This window comes from Urocampus carinirostris, chromosome 15 (genome assembly GCF_059441175.1).
Source record: "Urocampus carinirostris isolate Australia breed hairy pipefish chromosome 15, RoL_Ucar_1.0, whole genome shotgun sequence".
NCBI lineage: Eukaryota > Metazoa > Chordata > Actinopteri > Syngnathiformes > Syngnathidae > Urocampus > Urocampus carinirostris.
The window spans coordinates 21,114,320-21,142,235 of NC_142363.1; the positions used below are offsets into that span (position 1 = coordinate 21,114,320).

General features: G+C 40.1%; 1 protein-coding gene across 1 annotated transcript in view; it reads left to right on the top strand.

Moving 5' to 3' along the window:
• ltk (leukocyte receptor tyrosine kinase) overlaps positions 1-27,916 on the top strand; it is a 139,334-nt gene that overhangs the window by 62,149 nt on the left and 49,269 nt on the right. Inside the window, exons 5-14 of the mRNA XM_088354741.1 lie at positions 5,885-6,021; positions 8,968-9,111; positions 11,220-11,369; positions 18,161-18,261; positions 18,349-18,509; positions 19,510-19,604; positions 21,367-21,438; positions 21,622-21,796; positions 26,867-27,017; positions 27,101-27,223. Of these exons, the coding sequence (XP_088210867.1) occupies positions 5,885-6,021; positions 8,968-9,111; positions 11,220-11,369; positions 18,161-18,261; positions 18,349-18,509; positions 19,510-19,604; positions 21,367-21,438; positions 21,622-21,796; positions 26,867-27,017; positions 27,101-27,223 (1,309 nt within the window). The remainder of the gene's footprint in view (positions 1-5,884; positions 6,022-8,967; positions 9,112-11,219; positions 11,370-18,160; positions 18,262-18,348; positions 18,510-19,509; positions 19,605-21,366; positions 21,439-21,621; positions 21,797-26,866; positions 27,018-27,100; positions 27,224-27,916) is intronic.

Sequence of the window (27,916 nt, forward strand, 5' to 3'; positions counted from 1 at the left end):
TTTCCGACCAAGTTGAGGATTTTAGGTGCGCCTCATCGTCCGTAAAATACGGTAGTAATTGTAAATATTTGTCTTTAAGGAATGTCTAAGGCCCTGAAACCACGTTTGGTATGCCGCAGGAAATTCACGGGTTTTACTTTGCAAAAAAGCATGCCATCGTTAAGTATCTTTGCTTTCTTCCAGTGATCAATCGAGTAACTGTAGTATTCATCCATGTCAGTAGGTGGCAGCAGACCAGTATATTTTGTTTTTATATACTAATTACTTGCTCATGTACAGGAAAATATATTTAAAGGGAAATTGTGTATTATTAAGCGCCTTGTAGTGGTAAAAAATATTGTATTCATTAAAAATAACATTTTTGATTTCAACGATGAGCAAAAATACATGAACTATTTTATTGTTGCTTAGGATGTGTAAAACATTTCCTTCCATTATTATGCTGATTTGAATGATTACTTTCTCATTTTACTAAAGAAACTGAAAATTTACCCAGTCATTTCCCCCCATTTACGTATTAGATTTGTTATTTTTCAAGACGAAAAAAGATTTAATAGTAATAAAAAGAACAGTAAAATCCCACATACAGTAATGTTATTTATCAATAAGAATAACCTTTAAATGAAAAAAATGAACTACTATCTGCCAGAAGGAACAATTATTTTCTGCTTATTTTTTAAAACAAGACAAAATATACTCAAATAAGGGAGCTTTTCTGCTCATGGGTTAAGAATCTATTTTATGTAGTGTATTTTAGTTGGATTTTGGTAGGAAATGTGAAGCAGGCTAACACAGTTTGATACCTGTCTGTATTTCTTGGGGATGCATGATAACTATCTGACTGGTGTGTATAACACAGATAAAACCAGTTTTTTATCAGTCCAATAACAAAAAAAAACATGATTATTCTTATTGTTTTTGGTATTATAATGTGCAAAAATGAATTCCCACTGATTTAGTTTTTCGAGTATATTTAATTTTTTTTTTCTGAAAAGCATAAACTTAAAAAAAAACAAAAAATGGTCTCATCTAGGAAATGTTGGATTGTTAAGTTCCTGCTTTTTTAGCTTAGTGTACAAGATGGCTGAAACATAACAAAATTATGTACGTCCCTCCAAAGGTTCATTTTCTGATCCTATTCAAGAAACGTGTTATAATATATTGAAATAACAACAAATTATTTTTTTCCCTTTTTTTTCTACTTTTAGAAAAAAAACATGTTGCAGCAAAATAGAATTATTCATAATTCAAAACTGAACTCAAAATGAGAAAAAAATATTGACTTTTCATGTCTTTGTGTCATTGAGAACCATCCGTAACTAAAATCAAAATCATTGATTAAAAAAAAAGTATTCTTGACCATTAAAAAACAACAACAATGCGTGCTTAAACAGCTTCTGAACAACCCCAAAGAAAAAATGGCTTTTCTCTTTTCGTAATATTATGAGGAGCACTATTCCTGGCGGTGTTACAATGCCACATATGGGAAAAGTCAAGAGCGTTGTTTGTGAAGTAAGAGCAGGTATTTGCTATTGATTAAATGCCACGTTGCGGCCATCTCTAGCACAGATAGAAGCACTCCTTTTGCCAAGGTGGACTCTGGAATTGAATTTGTGAAATCTCTTTGGACTGAAGAATAGACAAGCATTTGCTATAATAAGAACCTTCTGGGGTCAGTGTCCTGCTAACAAGCTTGAAAAGATAGCGCTCCATGACAAACTACTTGTTTTATAAGAAGATAAAATAAATGCTAGCATTAAGAACAGCCTCTATCAATCAATCTATCTATCTATCTATCTATCTATCTATCTATCTATCTATCTATCTATCTATCTATCTATCTATCTATCTATCTATCTATCTATCTATCTATCTATCTATCTATCTATCTATCTATCTATCTATCTATCTATCTATCTATCTATCTATCTATCTATCTATCTATCTATCTATCTATCTATCTATCTATCTATCTATCTATCTATCTATCTATCTAAGCCATATCCCCCTAGTGGGAGGTAGCTAGAGTCAAGAACACAATCTCATCCACCAAACATTTCTTCCCCTTCGCTCTTCCCAACCTGACACTGAACATTGAGACAGCATACACCGGTTTGCCCCCTCCGCATCATATGATATCAGTCATTCTTAACTATCCTTTGCCATTCACATCCATACCCAGCACACACTCTTGGATCCGTCCGACTTCTGATATACTTTTGGGTCCTAACCCACTAATTGAGAAAGACTGGTCCCGTGAACCTAATTGAATTACCGTATTTTCCGCACTCTATGGCGCACCGTGTTATAAGGCGCACCTCCAATGAATGATATATTTTAAAACTTTTTCAATACATAAGGCGCACCGCATTATAAGGCGCTATAAGTGCATGCTGGTTTAAGATCAAGTAATTGTGCAATTGTGTAATTGTAACCCTGTGCAGTCCTTCGGGACATTTTTGTGATTAAGGGCGTCATAAATAAATGTGACTTGACTTGACTTGGCTACAGTAGAGGATGTAGTTACGTTATGCAACCATTAGATAGTGCTGCGCTAAAGGGAATGTCAACAAAACAGTCAGATAGGTCAGTCAAACTTTATTGATAGATAACAAACAAGCTTTCCACAAATCCATTCACTCCCAAAATGAATAAACAGCTGTTTTATTATTTTCTCTGAGGTAAAGCATTTTCTTGACACATCTTTAACATCTTTGAACCACAGCAAGGCATAACATTTTACTTTTCCTCCTTTTAGTCAACACGCAAGTGCAATCGCAATATAGTGACACTCGTAATGTGTAAAAACAACAAGTGCAAAACAATAACAATAAAGCAATAACATAATAACTGTAAGATGTAAAACATAAACAGACACCAAGTAGGACCACCTCTGAATTCTTTAATGTTAAGTTCCCGTGCCAGCGCTGTTGCCTTCATTCGAATATTTATTGTACTGACACCTCTACTTGCTGCTCTTTGTTCAACAACCCACTGTTCAAGTGTGTCCTCCAACTGTGGCCATCTCGCTTTATTGCCACGGAAACTTTGTTTAGTCTTCCTTACTTGGCGCAGCTTATTCTCATGCTTCCTCCACTTCCGCACCATCGATTCATTAATGATGAACTCTCTCGCTGCTGCTATATTTCCGTGTTCTACTGCGTGACTGATCGCCTTGAGTTTAAACTCTGCGTTGTAAGCGTGTCTCTTAATAGGGCCCATTTCAGGGTCTTTATACAAACGCACAAATAAAGGAGAATCGTTGTTTAATATTTCCCAGTATGCACAGCGCACTTCTTCTACGCGAAAAATGGAGTCGGTGGCTGCTTCTCTTAGTTGCTAGACCTTGCAATTCAATATTGATCCATATATAAGGCGCACCGGATTATAAGGCGCATAGTCAGCTTTTAAAAAAAAAAATCAGATTTTATGTGCGCCTTATAGTGCGGAAAATACGGTAATTAAAGACCTACCACATAGCTCTCACTATGATCGGACTAACAAAGCAATTTTTTTATGGCTCCAATAGTAATCTTCACTTTTACAGGCACACATTTTACGTATAAATCCCCTGTACATGAATATTATATAAAAATAACCCTAACTCACATTCAGAACACGTTTCACCCCATCCATCAAACCATTTTTCCATTCTTCCTCTCGTTCTATTTCCCACCACTTCTGCACTACATACTCTTTTCTTCAAACGGCCTTCATTCATTCTTTCCATATGTTCAAACCATCTCAGAACATTTTCATCAACCCTCTAAGCAAGCTGTTCTTCTCTTTACTTACCCATCCTAAACCTATCAAGTGTCACTCCACACATACTCCAACAGGAAGAGCCCCAAAAGCTGCAAATAATATATGCGTAAAACATTCGTGGTGAAATGAGTTTTATTGTAACATGAAATTGCAATTTTCTACCCATTGTGATACCCAATCTTGCTTTCTCAGACCCAATCAAACTAAAGTTTAGCACTGAGTTCATTAAATTTGGGTTATTCGAGACCTGACGTTTCAACACAACTGTGTACAAATTTCATGGAGTTATCAAGCTACTGTCAACTCATATTTTCAAAATAAATTTACATTAAACTATTTCTGTTGTATTTTAACCACACTTATCCGACTAAATTCTTTATGACTTGGTATTGCAGTATTTTACCCGATGCGATACCCATTATTGGCTTCTCAGACCCAATCCCATGAAGAGATTTATCGTAGTTATTAACAGGGTTGGGTAGCGTTACTTTAACTGGATTACTTTCTATTACTTTTGGATTACTCCAATACCAAATATGCTAATAAAAGACAAAAGAAACTAAATATGAATACAATTACTAAATTTTGTGCAGGCTTGGGGAGTAACGGAATACATGGAACGGCAAAAATGATGTTGGCAAGCTGTTTGGATTTATTTTCATTTTGTTTCTGTGGCATTTTATGTTAGTTTTGCCGGAGATCAAAGAGATCAAAGCCAGGAGAGAAAGCTTACCATGTGTTGTGAGTCATCATTTTATTCATATTTAGTTTCTTTTGTCTTTTATTAGCATATTTGGTATTGGAGTAATCCAAAAGTAATTGAAAGTAATCCAGTTAAAGTAACCCTACCCAACCCTGGTTTTTAACTACTGTCAACCCATATCTGCAAAAAAATACATAGATAGAACTGGACTTCTTATTTTCACCACACTTAATTAAATAATTGGTAACTTGGTATTGCAGTTTTCTACCTCAATTGAGCAACTCCTCAACCCAATGTGAAACCTTGTTCTATAAGTAATAATAATAATAATAATAATAATAATACCACCAGGCTGTGCTTGCCTAAGACACATCACAGGAAATGGTGGCCTTGGACACTAGTCGTTAAAGGTTCCAACCAAGGGCGGCACGGCAGCTGAGTGGTTAGCACGTCCGCGGCACAGTCCCGAGGTCTTGTGTTCAAATCCAGCTACCAGCCTTTTTGTGCGGAGTTTGCATGATCTCCTTGAGCTTGCCTCGGTTTCCTCTGGGCACTCTGGTTTCCTACCAGATTCCCAAAAACATGCATGTCAGGTTAATTGGTCGGTCCGAATTGTCCTTAGGTCTGTCTCTGTGTGCTCTGCGACTGGCTAGCAACCAGTTCAGGGTGTCCCTAGCTCACTGCCTGAAGATAGCTGGGATTGGCTCCAGCACCTTCGCGACCCTACTGAGGATAAGCGGTGCAGATAACAATACTTTCTATTTCAAAACACCTTTTAGGACACCCAAGGTCGCTGTACACAAAATACCAAACAAGAATAAAACAAGCAAGTAATAAAAACCACATACACACACACACTCACAAAATAGAGCGCAACACATGTTCTTATTGAAATGTAATACGTATATTTATGAAAATACAGTACTTGGGACCCAAAAGTTTCAGCATTTGCACATTTATTTAGGTCATCAAACAATTCTCAACTCATATCATGCACTATTCATGACTACATCCACATGCTACCAAAAGAAGCTTTTTATAATTTTTGCATTTCTTCTGGTCCCTTTTGAGACCGGGCTTGAGTCCAGAGAGTGATTCTTCTACTTGTGTGCAGATTTCTAGGTTGGTGTGAGTAAGAACCTTCCAAAAAGTCCTGCTGTGACCACCATCGGAGTGGAACGGATTATTCGAGGAGTAATGACATGATATGCGCTCTGGCGACGCCAGCCAAGTTTCTCAAAGTTGTTTCACTTTTTCATATTTTCGATGATTTAGCTTTCACCACACTTCCATAATAAAAAGAGATGTCCTCTCTGTTCCAAGTTCCACTTCGTTTCCTTCCATACGACGCTACATTGACTCATAGTCGTGAATTATTACACACTTTTACTTTAAAATTGTGAATTTGTTTGGCAGGACGGAATGGGATATTGTGAAAACTGAAATAGGCCCCTTGGACGAGCCCTTCCAGGTGATTCTGAGCTACACGGGATGTTTGGGAGACGGATCCACTGTGGCGCTCGACTCGGTGCACTTCACAGATTGTCAACCAGGTGAGTTCATGGTAGCAATCATTTTTTTTTGTTTCTAGAAGATGTGTGTAGTCTAGTGCACTGGTTCTCAGCTGGTCTGACTTCAGGACCCACCCAAATCAGTTAAAAGAAGAGATAGTAGACAGAATGTAAAATGTGGTGGGTGCGGCTTATAATCAGGCGCGCTCTATCGTCCGGAATTTACGGTATTTCATTTTTTTCCTAAATGACCAGCAAAACCTAAACGACTTCATATTAGCCTACATTGCATTAAAGCGACCACCCAAAACTGCTTTAAAAATAGCCACATACTAAAAGAAATTCAAAGTATTATTAAAGTTTGTTCCTAAAAATTGATACATATTTAATTATGTAGTTGATAAAAAGTAATATACTGGTAAAATGCTAAAAAATATAAACATTTCTACACTATTCACTGTACCATCCAGCAGATACTTACGCATTTTCGCAATCATTCCCTTCTTTTGTCACGATTGCCCATTAACCTCACTTGGGCCCGCCCGTTTGGCGCCAGCTGCTGCTTGTTGCCTGATTGGCTTCCCTCCTATTTAAACTTAGTGCTCTCATTCACTCCTTGTCAGTCCGTCAACGAACCTCTGCACTTGCAAGGCATGCATTTTGACTCTGTCCGGTATCCTGCTTGTGTATCCAGTATCCGGGATCGATCCCGTCTGTGCCGTCCTGTCCGGTATCTTGCTCGTGTATCCAGTATCCGGTATCGATCCCGTCTGTCCCGTCCTGTCCAGTATCCTGCTCGTGTATCCTGTATCTGTTGTCGATCCCGTCTGTCCTGTCCGGTATACTACTCGTCTGCCCCTGGCTTCCTGTTTTCCCGCGCCTGACTTTTCTGCCCGGCGATTGCCGAATCGCTGGCGTTTGTGTTCCCGCGCATGAGTGTTTCTTTTTTTATATTTAGAATCTGGATGAAAACTGAAGCAAGCATATTTTTATTCATAGCTCTCACATTCAATGCCAAACTTGGAAATCAATGATTTGGCCCACATGTCTTGATTTTGCGAATATTCATTAGGTCTGCAGATACAGCTCTTTAACGAATATCGGAGAAAATCGGTATATGTTACAGGATTGGACCCGTTCAGTTTTCCGACTTATCAGGGATTTTGCTTCCGGTGCTATAAAAAGTTGTATTATTAATTTATTTCTTGGTAGATAGGTATTCATTTAGTTTGAAAGTTAAAAATATGTTTGAAACCAAAGATCTATGAGGCATACATGCTAACTGCTATTCATAATGTGAAGAGAATTTCAAATGTTCAGGTTTCAACTAAATACTGCAAACGTCATCCACATCTTATACTACCCTTAGCAAAAAGTATGGAATCACCAGTCTTGGACAAGCCCTCACTCAGACATTGTATTCCGTAGAAAAACTCAGATCACAAACATGAAACAATACAGTAGTAAGGTCATTCCAAAGTGAAACCTATTAGCATTCAGAAACACTAAAAGAACCTAAGAAAAAACATTGCAATAGTGGGTAATTGTTACTTTAATAAAGCAATTGCAGGGAAATCAATATGGGATCACTCAATTCTGAGGAAAAAAATTGAAGCAGTGCAGTTGAGTTGAAAAAAATGACACACCCAGTCAGTTTACTTAATTGGGCACCTGGTTTGAATTTAGTCTGCCCGTTAGTCAGCAGTTAAAAACAGTGCAGTTATCACACCTTGGAGGGCTCCTGGACTAAGTGGATTGCAAGAATCTTGGCTCCAACAAGAGAGATGTCAAAAAACGGATCGTCAAACTTCTCAAAAAAGGTAACTCTACTCGTATGGTTGCCAAAGATGTGGGCTGTTCACAGTCAGCTGCATCGAAGATCTGGACCAAGTACAAACAGCATGGGAAGGTTGTTAAGGTCAAACATACCGGTAGCCCAAAGAAGACATGTAGGTGTCAAGACAAACAACTAAAGGCCATGTCTTGAAAACAGAAAATGCACAACAAGGCAAATGAAAAGGAAATGGGAGGAAGTTGGAGTCAATGTATGTGCAAAATCACCTAAGGGAAATGGGATTTTCATATAGGAAAGCTAACAGGAAACCACCGTTGACCCTTAAACACGGAAGAACAAGACTGCAATGGGGTAAAGAGAGGCAATCATGGACTGTGGATGACTGGATGGAGGTTATCTTCAGTGATGAGTCACGAGTCTGCATTGGACAAGGTGATGGTGCTATTCCGGTGGGATTTACAAAGAGGACATCCTGAAGAAAACCTCCAAATTCAAACAGTCGTTAATGATATGAGGCTGCATGTCAGGCAAAGGGACTGGGGAGATGGCTGTGATCAAATCCGCAATAAATGTACAGGTTTACATTGTCTTTTTGGCCAGCTTTCTGATTCCTTCTAATGAAAAAATGTTTGGGGATGATGAACTGAATTTCCAAGATCCCACAGAGAAAAAACTGTAAAAGTATTCCTTGGAGAAAGACACACCCAGTCAATGTCATGGCCTGCAAATAGCCCAGATCTCAACCCAATTGAAAACCTGTGATGGAAATTGAAAAAAAATTGTCCTCATCAAGTCCATCCCTCAGAGACTGGAAGCTGTCATAAAAGCCAAGGTGGTGCAACTAAATACAAGTGATATGTTTTGATTGCTATTTCTTTGTCTGTTTTTCACGATTCCATATTTTCTTCCCCGCGCTTGGTCAATAAAAGTAGCATTTACTGACCACCACAACGTTTTATTATTCATCTCTTTCAGTGATTCTCAATTCCAAGGAGTTGCACTTTAAAAAAAACTTTATGATTGTTTCATGCTTTTTATCTGAGTTTGTTCTACAGAATAAAATGTTGGAGTGAGTACTTGTCCAAGACTGATGATTCCATACTTTTTGCTAGGGGGTTTAGCAAATTATGAGAACAATAAATAAGAATTTCTTTCCATATAACACAGATTCTTGTTTTCTGTTATCGGCATAGAAGTAGATGATGAGGTCGTCCGACCAGAAGTGGACTGCGGGACAAATTTCTACTGCGAACACTCCGAATACTGCATCGAGCAAAAATACGTTTGCGATTTCCACACCGACTGCCCCTTAGGAGAGGACGAGGGTCTCATTTGCGGTAAGGATTTATTGGCACTGATGCTTTTTCATTACCTTGTGATGAGCCGTGTTGAATTTTCGGGGCCTTTGATAAGAAGCGGCTAATTATTGTGGCACACATGCGACCCGACGGCAAATTTTTGGATTCATATTACAATCATTTGATTCTTGTGTCAAGAACGAAGACAAATACTCCTTATCAGGGCCGTAGCCCCGCAAATGCACATAACGCGCGACGCGCGTAGGGCAGGGGTGTCAAACTCATTTTAACTCGGGGGCCACACGATAGAACAAAAATTCTGTCGGGGCCGGACTAGTAGATTAAAGAGACAGAAAAAGAGAGATAAAGAAATAAGAGAAAGAGGGAGGGGAAAGAAGAGAGAGGGTGGGACAAAGAAAGAGAGAGAGGGAGAGAGCGTGAGAAACAAAAGAGATAAAAAGAGAAGTCGTGTGAGAGGGGGAAGAAATGGAGATGAAGAAAGAAATCCAAAGAGAAATAGAAAGAGAGAAGGAGAGAAAAGAGAAAAGAAAACGCAAAGGGTAGGAAGAGAGAGAGAGAAAAGAGAGAAAAGGAAAAAAGGAAGTTAGAGCAAAAGAAGTTAAAAAGACAGAGAGATAGAAATAGAAAAAGAGCAACAAAGGAAGAGAAAAAGAGAGACACAGAGAGTGAAAGAGACAGAGAGTGCGAGAAAAAGTGTGGAAGAGAGAGAGAGAGAGACAGTGAGAGAGACAGAGGGACAGAGAGAGAGAAATAAATACAAGTACTGTGTCTTTGTGAGAGGCACCTGGCTTTGACAACATCAAGTTGACATATTTCAACCTGCAGCTTCTTTTTCTCTTGTGCTTCTTTGAGTGTTGTCTCGCGGGCCGGATTCAATCCCTTGGCGGGCCTGATCTGGCCCGCTGGCCGCCTGGTTGACACCTGTGGCCTAGGGCATCAAGTGCCCAGGAGGGCACCAAAAGAAATCAGGGTTGTAAAAAAAAGTGTTAAGTGTTAATAATATGCGCTAATATGGTTAAACAATACAAAAGCAGCATAAACCAAATTTCCCAAGAAAAAGGGTGAATCTGTTTTGTGCCTCGGCCTATGTCCAGTCTCATGGTGCCCCCCTTCCCTCACAGTGGTATGTTCGATTTTGCCTCATTCGCAATTAGGTGAACATGGTCTTGAAACGACGACAAGAGTCTGGAGCCAAATGGCACCTTAGGTTATTTTTATTGTTTAAGTCATGTACAGTATTACCATTTATTATGTATTATTATAAATGACTTAAATTGGGGAAAAGTAAAGCAAAATTAACACTTAAACGTTTACACTGAAAACACAGGAAACACAAACTAAAGCTTTACAAATAAAAAGATAAAATACATAATAATTGTCACATTTTTTATACTTCAAAATCAGCAGAACAGAATCCCTGGAAAAATACATTTTGACCAAGGTTCGATCGGATTCGGGCTTATATTATCGCGGGTCGGGTCGGGCTGTATTTTGTAGGCCCGAACTTAGGTATAATCTGAAGCATAGTTCTCATTTTAAGACAAAAACAAGTTAAAATATCACTCACACTTTAAATAAGCAACATTTCTATCAATGAGGTCAATCTTTCCTAATTTCTTATTTTATCAAAGAATAAGAAAAAATATCTAAATTTGAAATTTGCACTGCGGAGTAAGGCTTTTTTTCCCTGTGGTACGCTAGTTTTAAAGCAGTTCCACAGGAAAGGCATGTTTCCAAACGACAGTATCGTAATACCGAGCACTTAGATTGAATTGAAGCACCATTTGTAATCCTTGGAAGTCGTCAATGAGCGCCTGTTGAGCGAAACCCACGAGACGTCTCGAGTTGTAGCTCAAAGTCATTAGATACAGTCGCGTCTTGATTGTTTCAATTCCGTTGCGGCTTACGTGCAAACGCGCTCGTAAACTGGCTGACGACAAAAGCGATCGACGAATCAATAACGCCGTCCCCGAAGCGTCGCCTGTTTCCTCTTTCCAGATTTACAAACAGCTCGTCTCCTTCCACGGGGAAATCAGGAATCTGAGGGGGTCGGCGGAGCGTTCGGGAGAGAGTTCGGTGTCTTTTTTCCGTCAGCTCTGACGACATACTTCTTTGTTTTTGTTCAGGTTCGATGCCGTTTGGCTCGCATTGCTCGTTGGAGCAGGACGCTTGCGGTTGGTCCGTGTCCAAGCGGCGATCGGCTTGGAGGAGGGTGGCTGGCCACCAGCTGCTGGAGAGAGAAGACATGCAGGGCCTGGCCCTGAGCAGTACGCCCGGTAAGCAGTGCTTGTAAGCGAGGTTCCTTCTCGTTTTTCATGGGACTGAGTGGGAACCATGGTGGGAAACCTAAGAAACATTTGTGTACCGTATTTTCCGAACCATAAGGCACTCTGGAGTGTAGAGTGGGCCCCCAGAAAACAGTCTTTTGTGATGTTCTATTCACCAGTAGTCTTCCTGTGTGGAGTTTGCATGTTCTCTCCATGCTTGCATCGGTTTCATACATGTCAGGTTGATTGGCTGGTCCAAATTGTCTCTAGGTAGGAATGAACGAATGAGTTGTCTCTCATTGTGTGCCCTATGACTGGCTGGCAACCAGTTCAGGGTGTTCCCTGCCCACTGCCGGAAAATGGCTGGAATGGGCTCCAGCAACCCTGTGACCCTATTGAGGATAAGCGGTGCAGATAATGGATGGAACAACGGATGGAGTTAAAACTAAGTACAAAAAAATACGTTGATTGATCAGTCAGAACATATCACTGATCACATTTGCATACAAGTTCAGGGTGTCCCCTGCCCACTGCCTGAAGATATCTGGGGTGGGCTTCAGAAACCCTGCAACCCTAATGAGGATAAAAGGTGCAGATAATGGATGGAACAACGGATGCAGTTAAAACTAAGTACAAAAAATACGTTGATTGATCAGTCAGAACATATCACTGATCACATTCAAATACAATTGTATAATCTTGAAAGCAACAGGAATCAAACCCAGATTGTGGTGTGGAATACGGTAGATCATATCCCCTAAACCAGGGGTCGGGATCCTATGGCTAGATAGATATGTTTGGCTCTTTTCATAAGTACATATAGATTGGTGATAAAATGCTATTTGTGCAAATTACCTTTGCAGTATTCCAGCTCGATCAAGCTCAATGTCGAGTTTGGTGAGTGCATAGCCAAGGCTACTCTGATAATGCAAGATGTTCGAAGATAAAGGGCACAGTCTTACCTACAGTTTACAGTCGATGCATCACACCAACAGACCTGGTTTTGGCTGTGCTTCGCTAAACAATCCTTTGTATGGAACCTCATTAAATAATGTATGTTCATTGTTGTGACACTTTATGATAAAAACCCATAGAAAACCTGTAATTACCCAGAATTGCTAGCCAAAGACAAAACAATTTCATTGGGTGAGCAGTAGAGGTGGGCAGATCTATGAACGTGCTGTCTACGCTCCCATCTCTCTATCACACGCCCACTGGACTGGAGGGAAATACATTCATTAACCTGTTGTTTGGAGTTTTTGTGACATATTTACCAAGGAACTCTGCTTTCACCTTCTTCATCCTTATTTAGGAGGAAAAAAACAACAGTCGAAATGAGCTTCAATAATCCTAAGTAAGTGTGGGAGAGACAAGATTAAAGTGTTATATTCATTGATATGGGACACATTATTTAACGTCAAAAATAAAGATAAAATGCACTCTAGTACCATATATGCTAATAAAAGACAATTTAAACAATAAAAATAACTTGAAAAAGAATTGAATGAAACCAGTGTTAGGTTGTTGCTTGTAGTCGTACAATAAAATGCTCGAGTTTTAACCATGTAGTATAGTTGGTTAAAGCTGATTTTAAGAGGGGATGCCAAACCTCTTGAAATTATTCAGGTTTACTAGTAAATCGTTCTCACAACATAACAACACAGTGATCAAATAGTGGACAACAATTAACTGCGAAATACCAAAGTAGATTATCAATCCAATTTACGACCTGTCCCTGAACGCAACAATAGCGAGCAACTTCACTGCCAATACACGCATGTTAGCAGCCTCACGATACTGCAGACGTGGGCCTATTCAACAAAACGAGTGCTAGATTAAAGGAGTAAGAAAACACAGACAAAAATAGTGCTTTTACCTGTAATACCTTCTGACAAACATGCATTGGAGGATGAGGTGCCGGTTTTTACTGTCCGCCGTGTGTAAACCTAATCTCTCTCTGTCTCTCTTGTGTCATTGAATAAAATAATGACACAATTCGTCAATCAAGTGCATTATGTGTACAAAATATATATCCAAATTAAATTGTAACCCTGCAAAGTCATTCTTATTATAGCTGAATGTACCCGTAATTTGATTACGTCTTTGTTTGCTGTAACTGTAGCGGAATGCAATTCAGTTTTTTCTTGTACCTTGATTACATATATGTATTCCGTTAATCCCCAGTCTTGAATATTACAGAGACACGGATTCGTTAGCAGTCAATCCTGCACGGTGATCACAATTATGGTACTATAATTGCAAAGAGACCCTGAGTGAATCAACAGGAAGTTAAGATGCCAGGTTGAGATGGCAGTAAACAAAATCCAAGGCGAGAGTGCAAAGGATGTGAGGAAAATGTAAAACAGCTTAAAATTAATCCAGACACTTGGTATGTGCGTTCGAATATTCCAAGTAGCTTACCTCGAAGAAACAGGATGCTGTGTTGGAGTCCAAGATCAGCTTAAAGTCTATGTGCTGCTTTTCTGGGATAAAAGAATCAATAGATCAATCTTCCTTTATGAAAAAAAAAGTCAAGTCGTGTTTATTGTATAGCCCTTTATCACAAGGAGTCTCAAATGGGTGCACAAAACACAGATTATTGCAAACTACTGACTATTATTTCACCATCCCCTGATCGAAAACCTACATGAGGGTAAGGAAAAGCTCAAAAACCTCAACATGAGGAAAATGACGAATCCTTGGGAAGGGACCACACATGAGGTATCCCCCTTTCAAGATGACCAGGCTGCAACAGATTTTGCAATACCAAATAATACAAAGATATTGTCAACATGAAATATAGATCATTCATAAGCTATAGAATAGAAGTGTGTTTTAAGCCTAGTTTTAGACAGTTCCACAGAGGTTGCAGATTGAATCTCTGGGGAAAGAGCATTCCACAACATTGGGGCCCGGATGGAGAACGCTCTCGAACCTACAGTTCTCTTCCTAGCTCTTGGGATCACTAGTAGACCAGAATTTTCAGAGCAAAGGCTCCGGACCGGAACATAGGAGGAAATTAAATCTAAAAGATATGAAGGAGCAAGTCCAAGCATGATTTTGTATAAAACCAACAGAACCTTAAAATCACATCTTAAGCTGACAGGGAGCCAATGCAAGTTAGCTAAAACCGGGGTAACTTTCTTGTCTTAGTTAAAAACCTAGCTGCAGAATTTTGTACCAGCTACAGGCTCTTGAATTTGGACTTCAGCAGACCTGAGAGTAGTACATTACATTAATCGAGATGGGCGGTAACAAACGCACTAATTATAATCTCCACATCGGACTGGGACAGCATAGTCCATGCAAGAAAATGACTGGATGTCTTGACTGTTGTTAGCTTGCTAATACTAAATTCACTAAATTCAATTGTCTAGGGCTGAGGTGTGTGTTGAATCGGAATATTTGATCTCACTATCGCCCTCTGCCATGAGGCTGGATATTTGCGGGCCTTACTCTGTATCCGCAGTTGATCTACACAGTATGTTACATACCAAATGTATAAAACATTTGTGAAAATTTTGCGATTATTGATTGAGAAAGTCTCTAGATTGTGAAGTTTATGACAAATAAATTTACACTCACATTGCAAAAAATAATAATCATACTCTTATCTCGTATCGTATTTGAGTTTTTTTTTCTCTAGTTCTTCAATTTATGTATGAAAAAAGTAACAATAAGCAGAAGATTTTCACCCCGATTTCAGAAAACATTGCTAATTTTAGTTTTTGTTTCTAATTTTATGATATTTTTACTTTATTTTCTAATCAAATTACAAAAACTATATAGGCCTACTCATCCCATTGTCAGAAAATGTAGTTTATTTTAACTAGTGATGCCAAGAGCCAAGAAGAGATCCGCAGGTTAGAGAGCGTTCTCCATCCGGGCCCCGGTGCTGTGGAATGTTCTTCCCCCTGAGTTCTGATCTGCAACCTCAGTGGAAATGTTTAAATCTAAGCTTAAAACACACTTCTATTCTATAGCATATGAATAACCTTTATTTTATGTTGACAATTATTTGTTATTGCAACATTCATTTTTTTAATTAGGATATATCTTCTTGAAGAAAGGCAAACTACAGTAGTCTCCTTTTGAGTGTTGGTAAAACAAACCTAAATCATGTGAAAATACATCCATGGCTGTACTTGGCCAAGACACCCCACATAAAATGGTACCCCCATTATCCTAATGGTTAAGGAATCCAACCAACCGATCGACCAACCAACCAACACACAAAACAACAATGTTTTTAAAATATTGGGTTTAATATGAAAACTCTGCTAAGAGTTCTTAGAACTGAACTGCGCAGGATGCTGGCTCGAATGCATCGTTTTAGCTGAATGACGCCGTGGTTTTTCATTTAACGCAGATGACTTGATTTGCGGAGGCTGCTCCATTCACAATCCATGTGATTGATTGGAGAGTCAGTCTCAGGGTGCGTTCGGCCATTCAGTAAAACTCAGCTCCGCTTGCCTCCAATCACTCTAAAAGCCTCCATAAAATGAGATGTATAGAAAATGGAGGGATGAATAAATTATTGTTGCTGGTGTCTTCCGTTCGTGATTCCAAAGCGCCGAGCCGAAGCACACTAGAGCAACATTTTGGGATCACGGGCCTCATGGGGTTTTAACATTTGCAGAGGGGCCGGGAGGAAAAACCATGATAGATTGATTTGATTTTAAGCAGTGTTCTCCTTTGCCCGCGTCCTAGACGCATAATTTTGCTGGGGACGCATAGTCTCAAATCAACGTGCGTCCCCGTGACGCAACCTTTTTGCCACAAAATTGTCATTATTACCCGATTACTTTTTTTAACAAAGATTTACTGCACTCTAAACTTTTCTTCAGGCAGATCTGCCATTGACCATTGTTGTTTTGGTCTCGCGGTTCGAGTTTTCGTCTGCAGGCCAATCTCGGCCAACGAGATCTCGTTGTGTAGTGAAAGGAAGTTTTTTAGAGAACCGGCTTTTTGGGCTCAACTCATTAAAAAGATCCGGCTCTCAAACGGCTCACTTGCTTTGATGATTGATATTACGAATTATGTTGTGTAAAGAAGTTAAGAAAAAAAGGAAGTATAAAAGGAGAAAATGAAAAAAGACAGGTTTGTGGTTATCCCTTTAATCGGTATATTACCAACAATAATTTGATGCAGAAAATGAATTAATAATTTGATGATTAAAACTGAATGAATATATAGATTTATATTATATATTTGTCGCCGATAACACTAAATTTTGGGGACCCATAGATCTCTGTTGGGACCCATAGATTTTTGAGCATGCGAGTCCCCGGGACCCATCACTTTTCAGGGGTAAAATGAAAACTATTTCTGCTGATGCCGTGCCTGGATCCAATACATGTCATAAAATTGGTTTTGAAACGGAAAGATTAAAAGCAAAATCTTATAATATGTCCTTATTTTGTATGCAGTCCATGAACCATAGTTTTCCCCATGCCTGGTATAGAAGGGGGATAACCACTTGTGAGGCCCCTTCTCAAGGTTTCTTATTATCCTCATGCTGAGTTTTTTTCTTGCCTGCATGCTGGTTTAAGATCAGGGGATGGGATACACATAAATGGGACTTGACTTAATTTTAAGTCTTATGTCATTGTTCATATATTAGGTGCACCAGACTATAAGGTTCATGGAATTAAAACTACAGTATGAGTTACAGTTGCATAAAAAAATCCATCCACCCATCCGTCCGTTATCTGCACTGCTTATCCTCAGTAGGGTCGCGGGGGTGCTGGAGCCCATCCCAGCTATCTTCGGACACTGAGCAGGGGACACCCTGAACTGGTTGCCAGCCAGTCGCAAGGCACACAGAGACAGACAACTCACTCGCTCATTCACACCTAGGGACAATTTTGACCGGCCAATTAGCCTGACATGGATGTTTTTGGAATGTGGGAGGAAACCGTAGTGCCCGGAGGAACCCCACGCAAGCAGAGGGAGAACATGCAAACTCCACTCAGGAAGGTTCGATTTCATGACCTCAGAACTGTGCCGCACACGCGCTAACCACTGTTCCGCCATTTACATTCAACATTTAAATTCAAATAATTTATTTCAAAGAAAATGTCATGAATCGGAAAAGGATCAGGACCCAAATGCATGACGTTCTCACACAAGCCTTTTATTTTACGGGAAATGGGGAGTCATGCACGTTAGGCAGCGGTCTGGCGTGGAAAAACAGGAAGCCAGAGACCGACGAGAGTGATTCCAATTGCCCAAGCAGATATCGGACAGATGGGGTTGATACCGGACAGGATGGGACAGACAGGATTGATAATGAAACAGAATATCGAAATTAAACAGGACAAACTAGACGGGAACGAAAACTGGAGAGAATAATAAACAGGAAAATAGATGGGAACAATACCGGACAGGAAATACCAACAGGAATACTGGACCGAGTCAGGGACAGAGGTTCGTTGACGGACTGACAAAGGAAGAATGAGAGCACTGAGCTAAAAAAGACGGAGAGCCAATCTGTCAATGAGCGGCAGCTGGCGCCACACAAGCGGGGCCAATTGGGCGCCATGGCAACCATGACAGACAACAAATTATTTTAAGTTACCGTATGCAGTATCATGTAATTGTAACCATGCATTTCCAATTTTCCTCACCGTATTTTCCAGATTATAAGGCGCACTTTAAATTTCTGGCTAATTTGTGGTTTTCAGGAGCGTCTTATATAAAGACGTTAACATGAAGGTCACTATTTAAACTGTACTTCCTTTGTTAATCTGTCTTTATCTTGTCCGACCCATTTAAGTATATTTACTTTGTGTCCCCAGGACACTTCCTCTTTCTGGAGATCAGGGCAAAACATGCCGTCCAAGAGGCATCTGTCTGGAGTCCCTTTTTTCCTGCTCCTGTCCCCAAGAGAGCTTGCCAGGTAAGCTGTTTGACACATTTACTGCGCCTTAAATGTCACCTCTTTTAAGTGCCAGCTGGTTATTTGCCATGACATTTGTTTGCGCAGATGCGGTTTTCTTTTTACCTGTTCGGCTCTTTTAACGGCTCCGTGTCGGTGGCCGTGGAAGAGAACGGGACATCCGTAGCTTCGTTGATCTGGGAGAACCGTGGTCAGCGAAAGGACGATTGGGAGGACGTCGTCGTGCAGATGATGGAACTTCGTCACGGGTATTTGTGGTTGATTTGTTTCAAGTTTAGTAAACACTAAGGAGAGAAGACATTAATGGATTTTGAACTAGCAAGGAAGACAGCTTTTAAACTTGTATTCAGGGTTGGGTAGGGTTACTTTAACTTGATTACTTTCAATTACTTTTGGATTACTCCAATACCAAATATGCTAATAAAAGACAAAAGAAACTAAATATGAATGATGACTCACAACATGTGGTAAGCTTTCTCTCCTGGCTTTGATCTCTAGCAAAACTAACATAAAATGCGACAGAAACAAAATGAAAATAAATCCATACAACTTGCCAACATGGGCAGCACGGTGGCGCAGTGGTTAGCGCAAGTCATGGGAACCTCCTGCGTGGGTTCAAATCCAGCTCCAGACTTCCTGTGCGGAGTTTGTATTGCTTGCGTGGGTTTCTTACGGGCACTCCAGTTTCCTCCCACATTCCAAAAACATTGCATTTCAGGTGAATTGCCCGGTCCAAATTGTCCCTAGGTGCGAATGAGCGAGTGAGTTGTCTGTCCCCGTGTGCCCTGTGATTGGCTGGCAACCAGTTCAGGGTGTCCCCTGCCCACTGCCCGATGATTGCTGGGATGGGCTCCAGCACCCCCGCGACCCTACTGAGGATAAGCGGTGCAGCTAATGAGATGAGATGAGCTTGCCAACATCATTTTTTCCGTTCCATGTATTCCGTTACTCCCCAAGCCTGCACAAAATTTAGTAATTGTATTCATATTTAGTTTCTTTTGTCTTTTATTAGCATATTTGGTATTGGAGTAATCCAAAAGTAAGTAAAAAGTTAAAGTAACCCTACCCAACCCTGCTTGTATTCTATAATAATAATCAAAATGCCGTGTTTGGACCAACGGGGTCCCCATTAAAATCAGAAATCCCTCGAATTGACTTAAACTTTCCGTGTTCTTTTTTTATTATTTTGAGTGATTTATAAGTTTTTGTAATTTAACAAGTACGCGTATGGAACGCATTATCCTGCAGGTTTCGTCTTAAGGTTACAGCTGTCTGGCTTGGAGGGTCCCACGCTGACGTCGCCCTGGACGACATCGCCCTCAGTGCGACCTGCTTCGATACAGGTGGGAAAATGTTTCCTTCGAAACTTCACTTTTTTAGCGTGAACCCTGTCAACCCCAAAAGCTGTTTCCGATATTTCCACCCACTGCAGCTCAGTAACGCGCGGAGAGGTTTGTGTTAAGTCGTGAGGCGCAGTCCGATTTACAAATAAACTGACTCACTTCTTATTCATTATTTGATTGGCTGGGCAAAAAAGCAATATATCAACTGTAGCATAGAAAAACAAATATTTTATTACCTTGTAGCGTCATCGGTATGACACCGAGCTAAACCACCAAAGAAAGATCGCGACAACAGTGGACATTATTGGGACTTTTTGTCATGATGACTGATTAATTTCACCTCTGCCCGCTCGTTTGGCGCCAGCCGCTGCTTGGTTCCCTGTCCTACTTAAGCTCAGTCCTTTCACTCGCCTGTTGTCGGTCCGTCAGCGAACGTCTGTTTCTACAAGGCAAGCATTTTGACTCTGACTCCCGTCGGTTCCACTTTTTTCACCTATTTTCCACCGTCTGTTCCTGATTTCCTTGTTTCTCTCCGGCTTTTTTGACACCGACCACGTTTTGATCTCCCGTCCCGGCGTTTTTTGATCCCAACTAATTTCACTAATTTCATTGTTGAGGTTAGCGCCAAATCCGAATCCTTGTTCTCAGTATCGCCCTCTGCCATGAGGCAAGAGAATTGCGTGCCTCACTCTGCATCTGCTCAGAACGGTAGTATTTCACACACTATTTGTATTAATAACATTTATAGTAATATGTGAAAATTTAGTTAATTTGAAAAAGAAAATCCCAATATTGTGACTTTAAATTATAATTAGTTTGAAAAAATAAAAAAACAGGGGTCTCCAACGTGGTGCCCGTGGGCACCAAAGTGCCCCCTAGAGATAGCTGAAGTGACCGCGGACTTGTATTGAAAATAGCTTATCATTTTTCGTAATTGTGATTTTCGAGTAAAGGGATTTTTTTGTTTGTTTATTCAACGATACTTCCAACAATAAACCTAGTAATAACATAATAATAACATAGTGCAGGGGTCTCCAACATGGCACCCACGGGCACCAGGGTGTCACCTCGGGATAGCTGAAGTGCCCGCAGACCTGTTCTGAAAATAACTCACCAATGCTTCGTAATTGTGATTTTCTAGTTAAAAAATGTTTTAGTTTAACACTATTTCCATTAATTAACCTCGTAATAATAGTATCATAGTGCAGGGTTCTACAACTTGGTGCCCATGGGCACCAGGGTGCCCCCTGAGGATAGCTAAGGTGTCTGGGGCCGTGTTCTGAAAATAGCTCACCGGTGCTGTGTAATTGTGACTATCTAGTAATTATTTTTAGTTTATTTAACCTTACTTCCAATCATACACACGGTAATAACATAGTAATAAAATAGTAATAAGATGATAAGTTATTTTATAAATACATATCAAACTGGGTGCCCTTTGGGCGACTTGAAAAAGTATCTCTTGAAAAAGGTTGGAGACCCCTGAAATAATATAATACCTGTGAATGAAGTAAAGAGGAACAGCTCTTATTCCTCATTTTACATATGTGTTGTGAGACGGTCAATATAAAAGCTGAAATGAGCTGTTTTTATGCCAGAATATTCTGGGCACAAATGAGCTACCAGATGACTCTTTTCCCTTATTGCACGTCCTTGCCGAACCTACAAGTGTAGAATAGTTTGATTTAATGGTCCCATTTTCTTTTAGGGGAAAAATAAGGACTGAAATTGATATTTATTCACTTTTATCACCACTTCTCAGATCTCAACTCTATGCTGCCCTTGGCCGACCTGAGGAATTTCTTTAGTCCCCTTGCAGAGCCTTCATTTTCAGGTGATTTTTTTCCTCCTCAAACACTCCGTTGCGTCATCTTTAATCCATTTTATAAGACGAAGCTTATTAGCTTAAAATGGATTGTTTCCCCTTTGTGTCTAGTGATGCATGAAACCTTCCAATGTTCATTAGCGCTCCCATTTAAAAATTACGGAGTGTAACTTTCTTGTTTTTCTGATCCAGAAGTGTCTTTGATGACGTGGTTTTTCAACTCATGCGGGGCGAGTGGTCCTCACGGGCCCACCCAGGCTCAGTGTGACAGCACCTACAGGAACAAAAATGTCAGCGTGACTGTGGGCAAGGAGGGACCCTTAAAGGGCGTCCAAATGTGGAAGGTTCCGGCCACTAATAGATACCAGTGAGTCCCTTTTCATCACTTTTCACTGTATTGTACTGGCAAGATGTGTTTTTGATAAAAAAAAAATGGAGTGGCTGGCCGTGGATTTCACACCTATGCCTTCAGCGAACGAACCGGCTCTTGGAAGTGAACGACAGGATCAATCAAGAGCCGGTTCCCTTGAAGACGCTTTTTTTCTCTTGTGATTACTCAATATGCCCGTTATTTTTTTCCCAGGAATTCCATCTTGTTGACTTTCAATTTGTTGAGTACTAAAAAAAGGTTACAATTATTTTGTAATTTAGCATTTTTTCTACATCTGTAAATATTTTTTTGTTTCTCGTGGATGCTTTGTTATACATAACACATGTACTTGTGTTTCATAGTGTATTCGTTGTCGCACTGAAAAGTCAATATTTTTTATAAGAAATTGTGTTTTTTTCAGAGATTCTCAGTAGCTTGGTAGTGAAGTTGTTTGAAAGTTAAAAGTTTACCGTAGAGAGAAGAAGGTAATGCTATTATAATTTAGAAGAATAATACTTTTTAGACTAGGTAATGATGTCGCTAACTCGAAATCTGAATAGCTATTTAAAAAGCTTTATTGAACACTGATGGTATGCTTTAAGGCCTGCAAATTTCAATCAGAAGGCCTACAGGAGTAATTCTGAGCCTAGCAGCTAAAATGGCTGCAATGTTAAATGCGTAGAAATACGCATTAAATGTTAGTTAAATGCTTGGGGGAAAGCAATGAAAGGAAGTTGACAGACAATTTGGAATTATTTCAAAAGTATTCTTGGACAAAATATAATTACATCGCATTATTCAGATATTTCTAGGCCTGCAGAAAAGGCCTTGCAGGCCCTAACAACCCACAACTGCAAAAATGTGAAAAAAATATGATCTTAATTGAAATTATAAATCGAACATGTTAGCTTTCAGGCCAAATTAGTATCGAGGGGCTCATATTTTTATTTTGTCCTTTTTTTTTCTCACTTCTATCTCAGGTCTGAGACCTTTTATTTACCCTGGACCGGTTCGATGTCTAACGATATTTTTGCAGCCCATTCCAATAATTGTCAATGATAATGATAATAGTAATAATAATCATAATCATAATCACAACAATAATCATAATTACAATCGTCAAAATAATAAAAATAAGCATATTAATGATAAGCCAAAATCCACTGTGTAGTCACCAGACAAATAGGGATCAAGATGACATAGGAAAAGGCATTAGATTGTATTCTATCATAACACTTTACGGTGTGTTTTGTGTGGATGCTCAAAATGCTTAAGAAAGTTTGAATTTCAATGTTTGGTTTTCAAGGATCTAAAAGTGCTTAAAATTTTGAGTGAAGTGCTTGTAAATTCTTGAAAATGTTGCCATGTTTCTCAACAAGTCTGTTTAAAAATGACGCTGACACTGCTCTCTGGTGACTTCACGTCACCATTGGATTACGTTTTCCCTTGTGATTAACGGCAGCTTGCATTAGTTTATACCACATTTTCCTATGAAGCTTCATTGGCCCCTATGGGACAGGTGCATGCTACTCCTAAACAGGACACTATGAAATGTGTATTAGTGCAAGGATTACGTATCTATTATGGACATTCATTATGAGGCATCCCAAAAAAATTAAAGTACCTTTCCCCAAAGGTAAATTGTAATGGAAAGAACTTCCTGCAACTGAAAATGTAAGCTACACACGACTGATATTTTACCCAACATCTATATAGAAAGAGATTTGTCTCAAAAACAAAAATAGAAAACACGTCTTGACAAACGCAGACTCAAGATTAAAAATCCCAAATATTAATTGCAGGTATATTTGTGGATCTGCAAACACATGATTCACACTGGATTTAGTTTAATGGTACCAGAAAAATTGATAAATTAGCTTTAAAAGTCTTAAAAGGTGCTTGGATTTGGCCAGGAAAAAGGTGTAGAACCTTGTATATGAAGTAAATTGGACACTGGTCCAGTCCATGTCTTCTCTTGAGTCCTACTAGTGATGTAGCATTGAGCTCGTACTACAATTCACATAAGTTTTAGACAAATAAACAGGAAGTACTGTAGTTGTAATTCACATATTAACATTCAATCCTCCTGCAATTGGCTGGCAACCAGTTCAGGGTGTCCCCTGCCCACTGCCTGATGATTGCTGGGATGGGCTCCAGCACCCCCGCGACCCTACTGAGGATAAGCGGTGCAGCTAATGAGATGAGATGAGACGTTTAATCCTGCTAGCTAACTCTTAGATGCAAGCATAGCAGAAAGTAATTTGGACATATCCTACCTTGGGTCTTCCTGGTGATGTAGCATTAAGCTAGTAGTATATTTGACATGGGATTTAGACACAAAAACTGAAAGTAGCCATAGTTTAATTTAGTTTAAATGATTAAAACATGTGACAATTGAGTATCATAGAAACAAATTTAAACGCGTGATCTTAATGAGCTGAACCTCATGGTCTTAAAAATAGGAATAATGCTTATACATGGGCTGGTAGAAGGAATAATCAACCTTTGTATTCATCCACCTGTGGCTTTTCAGACCAAAAAAATCGTCTTTTTCTACTTTTTATGTAGCAGGCTCTCGTTTTGCAAAGAGCAAGTCAATTTGTCAGTAAATTGAGTTATCATCATCAGAAGCATTTATGAGTTCTGCGCTAGTTTTTCTTGGTGCTGTGCCATGATAGACTTTGAATTTGAAATGAGTGCCTTGGCTGAATGAAGATTGAGTGCTAATAACAGGCATTGTCTTGCATGAGGGATAGGCGAGGATATGAGAGCTTGCTACGAACATGCACATATAAGAGTCGTGATGAGCTTATTGTGTAGCCCTATGTGTAGCTCAGATGTCAGGTCAGTTCCATAAAGGGTGCAAGATATGCGCCATCTTTTTCCTGTCTGCCCTTTTTTCCCTTGTTAAGTCAATTGTTTATCAAAGCTGTTGATTTTCAATTTATTATTACCTTGTATATGATGACCATTTGAAAAAAGTAAAAATGTCGGTCGGTCAGTCGGTACGTTGTGAGTGAACTGATCAGTCGGTCAGTAAGTCAACCGATCGGTCGGTCAGTCAGTTAACCACTCGGTCGGTCTGTCAGTCAGTCAGGCAACTGCTCGGTCGGTCCATTAATCAGTCAGTCAATCAGTCAGTCAACCGATTGATCAGTCAGGCAGTCAACCGATCGGTCAGTCAGTCAGTCAACCGATTGGTCAGTCATTCCATCAACTGATCGATCAGTCAGTCAGTCAACCGACCAGTCAGTATGTCTGTCAGTCGACCGGCCTGTCAGTCAGTCGACCGGTTGGTCTGTCCGTCCGTCAGTCAGTCAGTCAACCGATCGGTCAGTCAGTCAGTCAACTGATCGGTCAGTCAATCAGTGAACCGATCGGTCAGTCAGTCAGTCAACCGCTCGGTCGGTCTGTCAATCAGTCAGTCAGTCAGTCAGTCAACCGATTGGTCAGTCAGGCAGTCAACCGCTCGGTCAGTCAGTTAGACAACTGCTCGGTCGGTCCGTCAATCAGTCAGTCAGGCAGTCAACCGCTCGGTCAGTCAGTTAGTCAGTTGATCAGTCAGTCAGTCGACCGGCCAGTCAGTCAGTCAACCAGTTGGTCGGTCAGTCAGTCTGTCAATGAGTGTTGACACTTGACTACATCCGGTGCCGTATTAAGTGAGCATAAACTTCTGATTGCTGAGTGGTTCGTGTTTAAAATAATATGGTACACTTAAGCCGTGAGAAGTTATTTAAAAATGGAGAGAAACTGAATTTGTGTTATAAGTTCTTAAATTGACATTGTGTCTTATTGACACTTCATTGCGGTAAAAAACACACAAACTTCAACGTGTTAACATGTAAACATGCATTTTCCAAAAATACTTGTATGGGAAGATTTTTTTTTTAATTTTACGTCACAATTAAGGTCAAATGGGGCCTAGAAGAAAAAGCCTGATCCAGCTTGAGCCTAACCAATTAACTTTTAAGGGACCATTCCAAGAGAAAACCCGAATTTTCATTTTTCATTTGTGAGGGGCAGCTTTCTCTCTCGCTGACTTTTCTTCTTCTTCAATTATCCACCAGTCATTGTCTTTCTTTCCTTTTTTTGTTTTTTTGAGGGTGGATTATAGAAAAAAAATTGAGCGAAATTATTATCAGTTTATATAAGTAGTATAATATGTGCCTTTTTAAAACATAAAACGTGATAATATACGTTGAAAAAGTCAAAATACAATACAGCTAGCGCATTAGTTGTTTTCATTTTTAATTAAATTTGATAAATATCTTGATAAATACAATACATGTCATGATTTTGCCAATTGGTCTCACCTGCTCTCACTCGTTCAGCTCCAGCTGCCACTCGTTCCCTAATTATTTATCCTATTTAAACACGTCATTCACTCCTTGTCAGTCTGTCAGCGAACCTCCCTACATGCAAGGCAAGCATTTTTTGACTCTGGCTCCCTGTTCCTGTTTCCTGCTCGTTTGTCCCTGGCTTCCCAATCGTCTCCGGTTACCTGACTTATCCCGATCTCAGACAACGCTCCGTTCTCTTGTCCCGGCTGCCCGACTTGCTTCCGATCTCCGACTACGCTCCGTTCGCGAGGGCTTCCTGCTCCTCCTGCCCAGCGAGCACCGGATCGCTATTTTTTTTTTCTGCGCCTGACTTCCTTGACATTAAAGCATTGTGTGAAACGTTACGCGTTTGGGTCCTCTGCCCGTTCCGGTCATGACATTACATGCACCATAGAAAATAGCAAATACAGAAAACTGTTGCCCATTATTTGAGTGCTAGCATCGAGCGGAGTATACACTTATTAAAAAAATATATATTTTCATGGAGCGGTGGTTTGAAGGGAAACCGGGGAAAAACTGCCCCCATAACAACAACAAATGTTTATAAGAAGTACTTTTTTACTATCGCGTATTAGAATGATAGTATTAGCATTTTTGTTTAGCGGACTGGATTAAAAAGTTCAAGGGGCTGTTTGTGACCTGAAAGCAAAAGATGTGTGATGACATACAAAAACTAAATGTTTGACACCACAGAGGAATAATGTGTCCCCATCACTCCCCGGTACAGGATCTCGGCTTATGGTGCAGCAGGAGGGAAAGGAGCCAAAAACCACAACAAGCGCAACCACGGAATTTTCATATCAGCTGTCTTCCCTCTGGAAAAAGACGAATTACTTTACATCTTAGTGGGTCAACAGGGAGAGGACGCGTGCCCGGGGGTAAGTGTGCAAAGGGATGAATGAATATGTCTGAGTGAAGGAATAAAAAAGAAGAAAAAGTGTCTTCTCTCTTTGTGACTCAGAGAAATAGCCAAACTCAGAAGATCTGCTTGGGGGAATCGTCTGTGATCGACACGCGGGGGGAGGCCGACGCGGAGTGGTCTGGCGGGGGAGGCGGGGGAGGAGGAGCTACGTTCATCTTCAAGGTGAGGTCATTTTTAAAGAGGATTTGATGATGCAATCGTTTAGGACAGCGGTTCTTAACTGGTTTGACTTCAGGACCCCAATCATAAGCCCTGACCTAAATTAAGAAAAAAATTAAATTATCAAATACAGTAGATAGATAAATAGATAGATAAATAGGTGGATACTTTATTCATATCCCCGTAGGGAAATTCACACTTCCAGCATTCTCCCTTGTTGTTTATTAACAGATTAACAGGATGCCCTCTGGGTGCTTTGTTGTAGTTTAGCAACAGCCGAGTGGATGACGTCACACGCTAGTCTGAAAGTTCGACGTCCCTGCAGCAGTTGGAAATCTTTCTGCCCAGGGATACACCACCTTTGTGTTAGCGAGTCCACCTCCTCTCCGCTTCCCGCAGGCTTTCGGGTCTAACAGCGCTGAAACCGGGTAGCTCCGGGTAGCTCCGTGTTAGCGTCCGGGATGCTAGACGTGAGCCACGTTTCCGTAAAACACAGCAAACTGCACTCCCTGTGCTTTTTGTTGTTTTTCACCAGCACAGCCAGTTCATCGGTCTTATTTGGTAGAGAGTTCACATTTACAATGATTACGGACGGTACCAAAGATTTTATTATCTTACTAAAAAACAAAACAGATAAAGGTATTAAAAACTATTTTTGTCCCTTTGGCAAGTTTTGCCTATTTCATGTAGTATTTT